Source organism: Notolepis coatsorum (assembly GCF_963971535.1).
Source record: "Notolepis coatsorum genome assembly, chromosome: 2".
NCBI lineage: Eukaryota > Metazoa > Chordata > Actinopteri > Aulopiformes > Paralepididae > Notolepis > Notolepis coatsorum.
The window spans coordinates 26,246,688-26,262,128 of record NC_140166.1 but is presented as its reverse complement, the minus strand read 5'-3'; the positions used below and the strand labels follow the sequence as shown (position 1 = coordinate 26,262,128).

General features: G+C 46.1%; 1 protein-coding gene across 2 annotated transcripts in view; it reads right to left on the bottom strand.

The window, feature by feature from the left end:
- Nucleotides 1–15,441, bottom strand: part of LOC311223266 (actin filament-associated protein 1-like 2) — a 149,394-nt gene that overhangs the window by 33,996 nt on the left and 99,957 nt on the right. For both annotated transcript variants that reach the window (XM_084308051.1, XM_084308052.1), the window contains exons 5-6: nucleotides 3,375–3,486; nucleotides 2,448–2,674 (exon numbers count right to left, since the gene is read on the bottom strand). In XM_084308051.1, coding sequence (XP_084164177.1) covers nucleotides 2,448–2,674; nucleotides 3,375–3,486 — 339 coding nt within the window. The remainder of the gene's footprint in view (nucleotides 1–2,447; nucleotides 2,675–3,374; nucleotides 3,487–15,441) is intronic.

Below are 15,441 nucleotides of genomic sequence, written 5' to 3'. Positions count from 1 at the left end.
AGTCCGGTCCAGGTTTTACTTCTCGGGCATGCAGCTGGATACTATTGCATTGACTGCGGGGACTGGGAGCATCGTGGATCATTGTGTTTTGGACTATAACATTGGATCAATGGACACGATCGATATTTGGAATGGCGATCAGGAATTGGATTAATCTTTTTGCATGACATCAGATGTGAGGTAAGGCCTTTATGTTACAAATCTTGGGGTAATCAGATGTTCCTTTCTCCGCCATCGGAGTGTGTGTGTGTGTGTGTGTGTGTGTGTGAGGTTCGCGCCGACCAAAGTACGGAGAAGCGATTTTTCAGACCCCGCTTCTCTTCGTACATGAGGGCACATATACTATCGATAATCTAGCGTTTATTTGAAAACGATTCATAAATTAGCCGAAAAATTACAACGTGTTTTGTGTATTCCAATAAAGGGCTATTATCGTGTCTTTCTCTGGAATTACTAGAAATCTCCAAAACTATACTTGTATTCAAAATGGTATAAAACGGAAATGTACATACATGTTGACTGCAAGCAAGTCATTGATAAGCAACGGGTGTATTAGACCCATAGCCATAATTTAAGATATAGTTTAAGCGTTCGCAAATATCCCTGTCCTCCCATTGATTAAAGCGGTGGCAATCTAGACCTAATTTGGTCATATGGGCGTGGCTCTGAATTAGTTAATTACAAATTCATTACGCATATTTAGAATCTTTCTATCAACAGTGTCTGGAATGTGAGCATGTGATCCAGTTAATTAAAGGTGGTGTTAGAGATGATTTAAATAACTACCGTCTTATCTCCAAGTTACCCTGCTTAGCAAAAGTCTACGGGTCATTAGTGATGTCCTTTCTCTCAAATCACTCCGTACTAAGCCCACACCAATCCGGGTTCAGAGTCAATCATAGCACATTATCAGCCATCTCTTTAATTACTAATGATGACATAATATCAGCTTTGGACAAGAAAGAAACACTTCTTTATTGATCTTTTAAAAGCTTTTGATACAGTCGATCACCATTTACTCTTAAAAAACGAACCAACTATTGGTTTGGATAGAAATGCATGTGATTGGTTCCAAGATTATCTGTCAGTGTGTAAAGTCGGGTTATGCCAAATCACGATTTTTATCAATAAGTAAAGGTGTGCCACAGGGTTCAATTCTAGGTCCTGTCTTCTTCACTATTTATATTAATGATATGGCGTCTTCAATGAATGGTTGTCAAGTCCATCTATATTCACTTGATACTGTTGTGTATTGTATTGCTGACTCTACAATTGGCCATTGAGTGATTTTCCATTATTACCCTCCAGGAAGCTCTTATTAAACTTAAATAGAATTTTAATGCTAGTAAAACTAAATTGATACTGTTTTCTGCCAGAAATATTTAATATGATTTACACATATCTACAGTAAGTGGTTCTAGCATTAAGAGAGTCACTGAATATAAATATCTTGGTGTGTGGCTCGATGAGAAATTTACATTTAAATTCCATGTGGACAACCTTGCCTCCAAGTTGCGACAGAAAATTGGCTTCCTATACAGAAACAGAACCAGCTTTATTTTGATTAGTAGGAAGAGAGTTGTCGAAGCAATTTTCGTAGTCCTGGACTATGGCGATGTAATTTATAAACATTCAACCCTTAAATCCTTGGACTCTGTCTATCACTCTGCCCTCAGATTCATCACTAATGATAGATACAACACTCATCACTGTGTCCTTTATGAGAAGGTTGGTTGGTCCTCGCTGATGGAGAGGCGCAACAAACACTGGTATTTGTTCATTTTGAAGGCCCTTATTGGTAAGCTACATCCTTACTACATCATTATTGGAATGGAATTTTGGAACCTATGGAACCCGTTCTAGTGACCTTAAGATCTCTCCAGTTTGCTTGGAACAGGGTAAATCTGCATTTTGCAATGATGCCCCTAGCTCATCTCCAACCATTGTAAATCAAGTTGTACATGTTTTAATTGATTTGTTATCCATACTTTTGTCTCACCGTGTTGTCTATAAGTTGTTTATATGCTACAGTAGGTGATTTTATACAGTATGGCTTTTTCTTTAGCTTATTTCTGTATATGTACACTCGACGTGACTGTAAATGAGGGAAACCTCAGTTGCCTTTCGAGTTTAAATAAAGGTTTGAAATAAAATAAAATATATAAAGCCATTGTTGGAGATCTTCCCCCTTATATAACATTATTGGACTGGACCTCTGGTCCTTATCATACTCGCTCCAATGATTGTCGCTTCAGGCTCCCTGAGTTTACACTGCACTTGGGAAATCTGCTTTCAGCTTCTGTGCCCTCTACACATGGAACGTCCTATAATGTACTTGATCATTTAGTATCCAATGGTCAGTTTAAATCCTTAATAACCAACCATTTCAACCCATTCTGCGGTTGCTTTAATATATAATTGAACTTGATTGATTAGTTGATACTAACCAATAGCGTGTTGTTCCTGATGACAAACAGCTGTTTGGTCCACTGGCCGAGCCACTTTTTCCTCCACAGGAATCCACAGAGGCGGGACTCAGGGGCGGTCCTTAGGCACGGCTGCGAGGCGCTCCATTGGATGTAATGGGCCCTGTCCTTCACAAACCCCTCCTCTTCCTCTTCCTCCTTCTCCTCCCCGTACGACTCGTAGTGGCTGCTGTCAGAGTCGACCTTGTCTGGAGGGGTCAGAGACAGAGTAGGAGGGGTTAGAGACAGTAGGAGGGACCAGAGACAGTAGGAGGGGTCAGAGACAGAGTAGGAGGGGTTAGAGACAGTAGGAGGGACCAGAGACAGTAGGAGGGGTCAGAGACAGAGTAGGAGGGGTTAGAGACAGTAGGAGGGACCAGAGACAGTAGGAGGGGTCAGAGACAGAGTAGGAGGGGTTAGAGACAGTAGGAGGGACCAGAGACAGTAGGAGGGGTCAGAGACAGAGTAGGAGGGGTTAGAGACAGTAGGAGGGACCAGAGACAGTAGAGGGGTCAGAGACAGAGTAGGAGGGGTTAGAGACAGTAGGAGGGACCAGAGACAGTAGGAGGGGTCAGAGACAGAGTAGGAGGGGTTAGAGACAGTAGGAGGGACCAGAGACAGTAGGAGGGGTCAGAGACAGAGTAGGAGGGGTTAGAGACAGTAGGAGGGACCAGAGACAGTAGGAGGGGTCAGAGACAGAGTAGGAGGGGTTAGAGACAGTAGGGGGGTCAGAGACAGAGTAGGAGGAGCCAGAGACAGTAGGGGGGTCAGAAACAGAGTAGGAGGAGCCAGAGACAGTAGGGGGGTCAGAGACAGAGTAGGAGGAGCCAGAGACAGAGTAGGAGGAAATTGGTATCTATCTTCTTCTGACTCTTGAGACATTTCCCATAATGTTCACACTTGTCATACCAATAGTTATGTCAGGAATGAAAGGCTCCGCCTCCTCGTAGGTGTCTTCATCATCTTCATCATCGGCATCCAGGCCTCCTGGGGGGTGGGGGGGCACTACTGGACCCTGGCTCTGGCATCACCGGAGACAGGAAGTGGTCATTCGATTATCATTAGAGTCAAAGCACTGGAGGTAATCTCACTGTTCATCTGTTCTGCTCCGCTGCCAAATAAAACAGTTTGGTAGGAACTCAGCAAGGACAAGGTTTTAATGAGACTAAAAGACAGGAGCTACAGACAGGAGCTGGTACAGACAGGAGCTACAGACAGGAGCTACAGACAGGAGCTACAGACAGGAGCTGGTACAGACAGTTCCCTATCAGACCCCTGCCCCCTACAGACGGGAGCTGGTACAGACAGTTCCCTATCAGACCCCTGCCCCCTACAGACGGAGCTGGTACAGACAGTTCCCTATCAGACCCCTGCCCCCTACAGACAGGTGTCCCCCAGGGCTCAATCCTTGGACCCCTCCTATTCTCTCTCTACACCAAATCTCTGGGTAACATTATCACTTCTCATGCCTTCTCATATCACTGCTATGCTGATGCCACTGAACTCTTCCTCTCCTTTCCTCCCTCAGATACCCAGGTCTCTTAACGGATCTCGGCCTGCCTGTCCCAACATTTCCACCTGGATGACGACCAGCGACCTCAACTGAACCCAAGCAAAACCCAGAGCTACTTCACTTGCCGACTGAATCCTCCCCACTGACTGACCTTTCAATCTCAGTGGAGAACGTAGCCGTGGCCCTGTCCCAGACCGCCAAGAACCTAGGTGTGGTCCTTGATGACCGGCTGGATTTCTCTGCTCACATTTCCTCAACAACCAGAACCTGCAGATTATTCCTGAGCAACGTGAGAAGGATCCGCCCCTTCCTGACAAAAGAAGCCACCCAACTCCTCCTGCAATCAACAGTCATGTCTCGCCTACTGCAATGCACTGCTAGCCGTTTACTGGGTGGCTCGCCTGATCTCCAACTTACCAAAGTCAGCCCACGTCACTCCACTTCTTAGAGAGCTGCACTGGTTTCCCATTGCCGCACAAATCCGCTTCAAGGTTCTTGACCTGGCGTTCCGTGCAACAAGGGGAACGGCTCCCTCCTACCGCCAAATTAATGGGCTCATCCTCAAGATCCCTATGCATTCCGGTGGAGACTCACTTCTATTTGGGCTCCTGGGGGGGTCATTGACACGAAGCAGACTATTCTCTGTCCTCTGAATGGACTTCCAACCACGGTCAGGACAGCTGAAACCCACCCAATTCTCCGCCATAGACTAAAAACACACTTTTTCAAATCAATATCTGAATAAAAAAGAAAGAAAACAAATCTTCTTACCGTCTTCTACTATTATGTACTACGCTACTGGTCTTTATTACATGGCGTTTTAACATTCGCGAAAATGCTTGATTGTGATTGGTCAATAGCGCTCGGTTGCCCATAGCAGCGGTCAGTTATTTTTCTATAACTGACCGCTGTCAGGGGCAACCGAGCAATAATGACCGCTGTTCGCAGCCGGAGCAATCAAGCATTTAGATCGCAGTCATGAAAGCTGCTCAGCATATGCACAGCTGCACTCATCAGTGCAAGCTGCCGGCGATGACAGCGCGGAGCCACAAAACAGAACAACTGCGTCTGCATTTGATCTCGTCTTGTCGATGGTGTAAAATGAATTAGGTATATTGTTAGTAAGTTAGCCATGTAATAAGCGGGATAATGTATAGCTATACTCGGTCATTGTCGCAAAATAATTGACCTTCACTGCGTTTAGAACACCTCGGCGAGGCGCCTCGGTATTCTAAACTCTGTCAGTCAATTATTTTGCGACAATGACCTCGTAGCTATACATTATCCCTTACATATTACTATCTACTACAGTATGTACTATGCTACTATGCCTAATACTACACTATGTCTATACTACTATGTACTATGTAACTATACCTATACTACTACCTACCATGCTAATATCTATACTACTATGCAGTCAGAGTGAAGCACTCAAGCTCGGCACTTGTTTATACAGTGTGCCCCCCGCCCCCCCCCCCCCCCCCCCCCCCCCCCCCCCAACCACCTCCAATGTAAATTACCCAGTATGGTTGTCAATATCCCAATGTACCCAACCCCCCCCCCCACCCAACCTCCTCCAATGTACAGTTTCTACGTCAAATGTATATACTCCCTTTTCTTGACTCCTTCTGTATCACAAACAGTACTGTATTTGCAAATCTGGTATGTCATAAATGTATAGATGTAGCAGTACTGACTATCTGTATGTCATGTATGTCATATATGTCTATATGAATTGAAAATGGGGGACCCTGATGGAAACAAGACAAACGTCTTTCTCAGGTCTGCATCCCCTTAACAATTGTATGTATTGAGCCGTACTGTATTGTACCCATTCTGCAATCTGTTAAATAAAGTTTTCATTCATTCATTCATTCATTCACACTGTCAGAGGAACAACACCACCTACCCTCAGTTGCCAGCCGTGAACCCCTCCTGCCGCCGACTTGAGTCTGGATCACTGACATGATACAACATGTACAAGTCACTTTGGATAAAAGCAACTGCTAAATGACTACATGTAAATGAACACCAGACCAAACTCAGAGGGTTCAGGAAGATCATTACAGCTCCCTCTGAGATCAGCTGATTTGTGCCGTGTACTGCCTTCTCTCTGCCTTCCATTACTAGTACTGGTGCTGTGTGTGTGTGTGACACATTATCTTGTGTTCTAACCACTACTGAACCAGAGGACAGCCAACCAGTTAGTAACTTTATCTTATACCACACACACACACACACACACACACACACACACACACACCCTGTTCTGTATCGTTAGTGGCTTAGCTTGGCTTCGCCTTCTGCACTATCTCGCGTACGTGCACGCGTACTGAATAAACCACAAATGTACCTCTAATACCAGTATTAGTCTGACCACACCCCTCATCAGCTTACCTTCATAAGCAGGTGTGTGGTCACCTGCTCTCCTCCTTCTCGCTTTCACCACAAGGAAGAGGTGCCTCGGTAGATCCCCACACTTGACACCATGATGGAAGAAATTGGATTAGGAACAGCTTGGGAAACAAGGATACGTTGACATCATATCTTTATTTTCTCTCTCACTATTTTCGAGAAAATACGGCGATATTGTCTTCGTACTGGAGTGTCTAGAAGATGATGATCATTCTACAAACCCTCCACCGGTTTTCGTATTGGGAGCACGCCGCTGCATGCTTCTCAACTGCAGTTCCTTGCTGTGTTTGTTGGGGTGAAACCTGTCAGGCCACAGCTGAACTGTCGGACATGCCGCTGTTGTGAGGAGCGGTGCGTTCCAGGTTGGGTGAGTAGTGTTTGCTGGCGGGCTCCACTTGTCTGTTAGTGCTATGGGGGCTACTAGACAAAGTTTATGGAAACCGGCCCCAGGCTAGGGTCCTTTGTTTAGCCGTCTAGGCGACAGAAGGCCTTGGTCTGGCGACCATTATAGTTTTAACTAGTGGGCCGCGACCATTGACACTGGTGATCCCTGTGTGTTCTGGACGAGTGGATTCTCTCTGTCACCGTGTTAAGACCCCATCTTTCATATCCAAATGAGAGTATTCCTTCACGAGGGGATATGTGCATGTAATGTGCGATAGCGGCAGATTCATGTTCAAAGTCAGCTATACAGGCCAGTTGGTACTGTGCTGATTCGGCCGGACGTGTTAATGTCACCGTTGTGAAGCGGTGTTGACGTCTTGTTTTCTCTTTTCTCTTAAAAAGTGAGGAGGGTTCAGAACGGCGGCCTGTCTGGGTGAGTGTTATGTCATTGTTTACATGTTCATAGCTTACGGTTAGCCGGTCGGTGGCCTGGCGCGGGGTAGCTTAGGCTTCTCGCGCGCCGCCGGGAGCTCGCTCCTGATCGCGTGCGTCGTAGATCGGCGTCTCGCGAGCGGAAGCGATAGCACCAGAACGGTTGGAGCAGCCGTTAGCTTGATGCTATTCTGTTGAACGTGCTTTGATTTTTAACATGTTTTACACTCTTGACCACGACGTCATCTTTGACAGGGGATGTTCGTCAACCCTGCCTGAGCCTAGACGGGGATTGCGTCAACAAAGAGGGCTGTGTTCTACGGTGGCTTATGACTGCACTTCGCTGATCTGCGTTCCGGGCAGGTACGGGGTTGGCCAGACCCTCGTAACACGTCTTCTGGTTTTACCTTGCTAAATGTATTGTGAATGACGGTGTTTTTTCCCAAAACGTGTGTTGTTGCAATGCATTTGAGATACGTTGCGGGTTGTGTGTGAGCTGTTTTTGTCACTGGCAGTAGCTTCTCCGTGCAGGTCGTGATGTATTGATCTGGTTGTTGTGTGAGAAACATCATGGTGTTTATGTGTACCGTGTACTCACTACTAAGGCAACTAACCTATGAAGCTATGCTTGGTGACGAGTGAGTAAAAGAATGTTCTTTCTCAGACTGTAATGACAATGGACAGTGAGTTCACACATTAACAGGTTTTCCTGTTTTAACTGGCCGTGTTGAGGGTAAAATAGGAGGATTGTGTTTTTCCCCCCCCGGTTCCCTGGGGACTTTATCACCTCCTATCAGACATGTTGTGCATTAATTGTGTCTTTTGTGTGGTAGGGATACGATGTAACTCTCAGCTTGATTGCTGAGGTTGTGCTAAATCTGCTGGAGAAACTTATTTCCTAAAGGGAAATTGGTTTGGTTGCTGTCGTGTGCTTAGCAAGGCCTGTGGTCGATACTAATCAAGAATGATGTATTCTCTCATTGTGATGATGATGGGTTGTGTGTGTCATGTGACCTACAACTGGGTTGTACTGGCCACAGAAGCACATGTGTATGTTGGACCGGGGTTCTTAGAGCCCTCTCTATTCTGTGTTTTTCCTTAGTAAAATCAGATAGCAGGTTAGCTCGTGCGCTGTGTGGAGCTGTGAAACGCTTCATAGAGCTGACTATGACTGTGTCATATTCTCTTTTTGTCGTTACGTCGTATCATGGGTGTGGGGTCGTAAAGGGGTGAACTGGTAACCTTTCCTCTCCCCATTGTTCTGTCGGTCAGGGGTACACCCCCTGTCCTTCAAGGTTCCCGTCACGTGGCGGTTCGGCACGTTACGGGGGGGGGGGGGGGGGGGGGGGGGGAGGGAGTTCCTGGTCCCACGGCCTGGTATATTGGGCGTGTGCACCGCAGGAATTCCCCCGCCATAGAGTACGTCACCGTGCGCGTCTCTGTTGGTAGGACTTCCGTGTGCTGTTCAGGTCCATGTGATGGATCTGTTTTCAGGGGGGGTGGTCAGGGCTCCTCCTCACCAAGCGCCTACTCAGGCCTTCTGTGAGTTCGGACTCCTTCTTCCATGTGATCCATGTGAGGAAGCCTCCATCAGAGTACAGAGCCTTCCTCCTCAGATTGTCAAAGTGAGTGGACCCTCTAGAAGGGTCCTTTTCTATTGTATGTATATTCGATTCAATTCGTTTATTGAGTGTGTATGGGTTCGGTGCCTCTTCCCCGGAGGCCCTAAAACCAGTTTTTTACATGGCTCAAGGTGCAATATATTCTTTTCAATCTGTACAGCTCGCGTGGGAAGTCTCTCTGGGGATCCCCGTCTCTTTCCTATGGGAGGGTGGTGGGATGTAAAAATGTGAACATTTTTTACCCCGGCTGTGTAGACTGGGATACATACTGTTGATGCTTCCTTCTTTCTATTCCAGAAGTGTTGGAGTTAGGGAGTGTCACACCCCTCTTGTCGTTCCCCTGGGCGCCTTGGGGATTCAATGGCAGGTCTAAATAGCCTGTTCATTGATGGGGGTGTGTCCCGACGCACGTATAGTGGACTGGCACGCCTTAGTTGCTTGTGGTTGAAACAGCGTTTTTATAAAGCAACTGAGATGGGGGTTTTTCCTCTTCCGGCGACCACATCCCATGACCTGGGTGGGTTGTCGACGGATCCTCGTTCATGTCTGGGGGATGATGACGGGATGGATCTGAACATATGTAGTGGGGTCTCACGCCCTTGGGGTGGGCCACCAGGCGCGGTTCGTCCCGACGTCTGGGTGGCGCCTTCTTTTCATGTTAAGATCAACACGCATATCTGCCCTTTTCCTGGGGCATGTCGGCGTGGTTAGGGCACGGGACTGGTTCTGGTCACGCTGGTCCAGATCAGTTGAACCCGTTGTCCGCCGGGGATGCAGATCTGCTGTTCTGGTACCCTGAGGGACTTGGGCTTTTTTCAGGGGGAAAAATGCCAGGTCGGTCTGGGTGTCACAGGGTTAAGCGCTATGGAGACCCTGGTTGGGTATGTTTTTACTCAGCACTGTCGTCATGGCTTACAGCCATGCCATTCTGTACGCGCTCGATCTCGTCGGATCTCGGCCGCTACACAGGTTGGTCCTGGTTAGTACTTGGTTGGGAGACCGCCGGGGAATACCAGGTACGGTGTGCTTAGGGGCTGGTTCTCCATTGTTTTTCGCTCCTCTCTCACGCATGGCGAAGAGGGGCCTGTGGGGGTGGTTTTTTGACCTCCTCTGGTGACCCTGTGCTTCCCGTACCGCCAGGCCCGGTCCGAAGTGATGTTTGCGACCCGTAGGCCTGGGTTAACCCTTTTTGGAAACTGAAACACTTGTACTGCGGTATAGCCGGTGTATACCCGCAGGTGTGTTTTGGAGTTTTTTCTTGAGGGGTTATAGGAACAACCACTGCATTGGGTAACACCGAGGTGGTTGGTTCCCTGGTGTGTTGGAGCAGTGTCAACTCCCGGGTTCACCGGTTGAGGGTGCCCCTGCACGTTCATGACGTCTGCCAATCGTGTCAGCCTTCTCTGCCTCGACCCCTCTGGGTGGGGGTTGTTAAATGGAGGCTTGGTCATGCAACACCGCCAGCTTACGCTCCTTCCGCCGGGGCGGCTGTGTTCAGCTGTCCCCTCTGGCGCCTGTCTCGTCCGCAGTCTCCAGGCTAGGGTTAACAGCCTGTTGCCTGGTTTTTCCCCGGTGCGCTGCCTGCTTCCGTTGGTTAACCTTTTTTGTGTGCTTACGGCCATGCTGACTGCCTATTCTGCAGGGTCAGTGTGCCAGGCGGTGTACTATTGGGGGGACGGGGCCCGCTCGGCTTACTGGCCTGGTTGGTTCCGCCTGGGAATACCAGGTGCAGTAACTGAGGGGCCTTTGTCCGAATACGCTGGCGATGTGGGGGGCGGGGCACTACGTGCCCACCTGGTGGGGTCTTGATGCTGGCATCATGGACTTCTCCGGGCCCCCATTCCAGGGAGTCCAGTCCTTTTGGTGGGTCTGGGTCTTCCTTCGTGCTCCGCTGCTACGGCCTTGCCACGGGGTTGGGTTTGCCCTTGACCCCGTGATTCTGGGGGCAGTAACGAGGTTGTTCCTCCGTTCGTTCCCGGGTGGCATGCGGGTTGTGCGTGTGTGTAGTCGTGGGTCAAGCCACGGTCTGCTCACCCTGTGCGTTGAGTTGCTTGAGTGCCTCTTCGCACGGTCGGGTCCGTCGCCCTCCCGTGACGTCCCTAATAGGGGGGCTACCCTCCATTAGGGGGGGTCGGGGGGGCTCGGCCCTCCCTGTTCTGATGGTTTTGGGGGGCTGTCAGCGGGGTGTATTTGTCAGCCAAGTGGCTCCGCTTGGCCTCCCTTGTGCAGAAGGCGAAGCCAAGCTAAGCCACTAACGATACAGAACGTTAGGTTATGACTATAACCAAGTTCTGTTAGTTAGGGGCGATGCTTGGCTTCGGACGGCCGCTGCAGCCCTTGACCTCACCTTGTGGTGAAAGCTTGGGAAGGAGGAGAGCAGGTGACCACACACCTGCTTATGAAGGTAAGCTGATGAGGGGTGTGGTCAGACTAATACTGGTATTAGAGGTACATTTGTGGTTTATTCAGTACGCGTGCACGTACGCGAGATAGTGCAGAAGGCGAAGCCAAGCATCGCCCCTAACTAACAGAACTTGGTTATAGTCATAACCTAACGTTAATTATAGTTATAGACAGAATGTCCCGTTAACATTATAGTTATAGACAGGATGTCCTGTTAACATTACAGTTATAGACAAACTGTCCTGGTCTGCTAACATTACAATTATAGACAGACTGTCCCGTTAACATTATAGTTATAGACAGAATGTCCCATTAATATTACAGTTAAAGACAGAATGCCCTGTTAACATTAGTTATAGATAAAATGTCCCATTAAGATTACCTATGTAATGTGCTGTTAAGATTGCAGTTATAGACAGGATGTCCTGTTAACATTACAGTTATAGACAGGATGTCCTGTTAAGATTACAGTTATAGACAGGATGTCCTGTTAACATTACAGTTATAGACAGGATGTCCTGTTAAGATTACAGTTATAGACAGGATGTCCTGTTAACATTACAGTTATAGACAGGATGTCCTGTTAACATTGCAGTTATAGACAGGATGTCATGTTAACATTACAGTTATAGACAGGATGTCCTGTTAAGATTACAGTTATAGACAGGATGTCCTGTTAACATTACAGTTATAGACAGGATGTCCTGTTAACATTGCAGTTATAGACAGGATGTCCTGTTAACATTACAGTTATAGACAGGATGTCCTGTTAACATTGCAGTTATAGACAGGATGTCCTGTTAACATTACAGTTATAGACAGGATGTCCTGTTAACATTACAGTTATAGACAGGATGTCCTGTTAACATTACAGTTATAGACAGGATGTCCTGTTAACATTACAGTTATAGACAGGATGTCCTGTTAAGATTACAGTTATAGACAGGATGTCATGTTAACATTACAGTTATAGACAGGATGTCCTGTTAACATTACAGTTATAGACAGGATGTCCTGTTAACATTACAGTTATAGACAGGATGTCCTGTTAACATTACAGTTATAGACAGGATGTCCTGTTAACATTACAGTTATAGACAGGATGTCCTGTTAAGATTACAGTTATAGACAGGATGTCCTGTTAACATTACAGTTATAGACAAACTGTCCTGGTCTGCTAACATTACAATTATAGACAGACTGTCCTGCTGATTGATTGATTGATTGATTTTTATTTAGTACATACAATTTATACAAAAGTATAAAAACAAGGGGTACAAGGATAACATGTGAAAGTCTGTCGACTTGTTTCCAGCATGGTCCCAAACATTAACATTAGTTAGACAGAATGTCCTGCTAACATTAGTTATAGACAGACTGTCCTGCTAACATTAGTTATAGACAGACTGTCCTGCTAACATTAGTTATAGACAGAATGTCCTGTTAACATTAGTTATAGACATACTGTCCTGCTAACATTAGTTATAGACAGAATGTCCTGTTCACATTACAGTTATAGACAGACTGTCCTGCTAACATTAGTTATAGACAGAATGTCCTGTTAACATTAGTTATAGACATACTGTCCTGCTAACATTAGTTATAGACAGAATGTCCTGTTCACATTACAGTTATAGACAGAATGTCCTGCTAACATTATAGTTATAGACAGAATGGCCTGCTAACATTAGTTATAGACAAAATGTCCTGTTAACATTATAGTTAGAGAAAATGTCCTGTTAACATTATAGTTAGACAGAATGTCATGTTAACATTACAATTATAGACAATGTCCTGTTAACATTAGTTATAGACAGAATGTCCTGTTAACATTACAGTTAGACAGAATGTCCTGTTAACATTAGTTATAGACAGAAGGTCCTGTTAAGATTACAGTTATAGACAGAATGTCCTGTTAACATTACAGTTATAAACATAATGGCCTGTTAACTAGGAATGTGCAAGGATATCGACTAATACCATATTAGTCGTTGTATTGAGATTTTTTTTTAAGTATCTCGCTGATGAATGGGAGGTTGGATATCGGCCTATAGTTGGTCAGTACATTACTGTCTAGTTTGGGTTTCTTTAGTAAGGGTCTTACGACGGCTGTTTTGAATGCATCTTGGAAAATGCCTGTCAGAAGCAATGTATTTATAATCTTTAGGACATGACTTGAAATACTCTTGAATATTCGCTTAAAAAATGCTGTGGGTATAGGGTCAATACAGGAAGTGGAGGAGTTACATTCCATGAAAGCTCAGTTGATGTAATGCAAATAAATCGTCATATGGTTACTTTTTCACAGGGTTTGCTGATGGTGTCCATGTTAGTTTCAGGACTAATGATGGCTCTAATTTGTTATTGAAGAATAATGCGAGTTCTTCACATTTTGATACAGAGGACAGTGGGGGGGTGGGGGCAGTGTTGAGTAGCTGGTTGATGGCGGAGAATAATATTCTAGAGTTTCCAGCATTCTCTGTGATAATCTTAGAAAAGTAGTCCTTTCTTGCCACTCGTATTTCTTTGTTATAGGCCTACTTTACAGTGAAGTGTGAAGTAGGCAACATGATGGAAAACTGGTGAAATGTAAAAAAGACAGATTTATTGAGCTTTTCAAATGACTCTGACCTTTGCAGGTCAATGTCAGAAGAATCAACAGGGTGGTGATCATCAAAGGACTGGCTGGTCATGGATTATCAAAGGACATACAATACTGCCCAAGAAAGACCCTGGGAATAACATTATGAAGCAAGGACAAGACAGTTGGCTCCATGGCTGTTTTGTGGGCTGTTACAGACAAATTAATAAAATAGGATGCACGCTTTTTATTGCCATTCTCTGAGTAGTGTTGATGATCAATACGGATGATTGATGACAAGCATACCACTGTAAGCCCCACAGCTAGTGGGCCTTTGTGCTGTGTGGTGAAATTAGTCTGGTCAATTATAAGTCCCATCGTTGTGGGCATAGAGTGTTAACTTGGCTCCATTGTCAGAAGATGCACCAGCGATGGAGAGAGATGGAGAGAGATGGAGAGAGAGAGGGAGGGGGAGAGAGAGGGAGAGATAGGGAGAGAGATGGAGAGAGATGGAGGGGGAGAGAGATGGAGAGATAGAGAGAGAGGGAGAGAGAGAGGGAGGGGGAGAGAGATGGAGAGAGAGAGATGGAGATATAAAGAGAGGGAGGGGGAGAGAGAGAGATGGAGAAAAAGGGAGATAGAGATGGAGAGATACAGAGAGAGGGAGGGAGAGAGATAGAGAGAGGGATGGAGAGAGAGGGAGGGAGAGAGATGGAGAGAGATGGAAAGAGGTGGAGAGCAGGAAACAGGAAGCAGACACGGATTCAAATAAATCCAGCCGCAGGAGATGCAGAACTATGAGTGTGTGCGTGTGTGTTACTGTGGTGTGTGTGCGTGTGTGTTAAGGCCTCTACATGCTACAGCAACTTCAAAGCAACTGCACCACAACATCGACAAAGCAACGGTGTTGTAGACACTCTGCATTTATGCTTCTGCAACATCGACGCGCAAAGTTAGTTTAACTAAAGTTAGTTTAGGTTCGTGTTAACGTTAGATAATGTACAAAATAAACGTATTTCCGGTGCTTTTAGACGTCGCTCTTTTATTTTGAAATCCCCCGACCGGAAGTATTTGTGATGTATTCTGCTTGTGTAACTTTAGGTTAGTTTTAACGTTAGCTGGCAGCTCTACAGGCACTCGAGGTCGAGGAAGAGCTGCTGAATTTAATCGGCAGGAGGAGAGAGAGCTCGTCAAAGCTGGATATATCCCTGTGGCTGTGGTTGTAGGCACGAAAATGCAGCTTGAACTACCTGTTATATTAAATTAATTGATTGCTGTTTAACAACTTGTCCGTGTCCAGTCCTTTCGAACTGCCCCACCGTCCGTTCATTGTAAACAATGATGCATGTAATTATATTAACGTTACTGTGTGTTGTTGTAGCTATGTTAATAAATTCTGAATGACATTAACGTTAGTTGGGTATGATAGAGCATTGAATAGCATCAAGTTCAACGCTAGCTGGCTGGCTACAACAATGGCGGATGGTATTCGTCGCTGCGGGACCAATATTATTATATGACAGCCCCGCCCCCATTCACTACCAACCAATCACTGCTACGCAATATCAACGCAACGGTTGTTTAGATTAGATTTGGGTGAAAGGTACGCAACGTCCTCGCAAC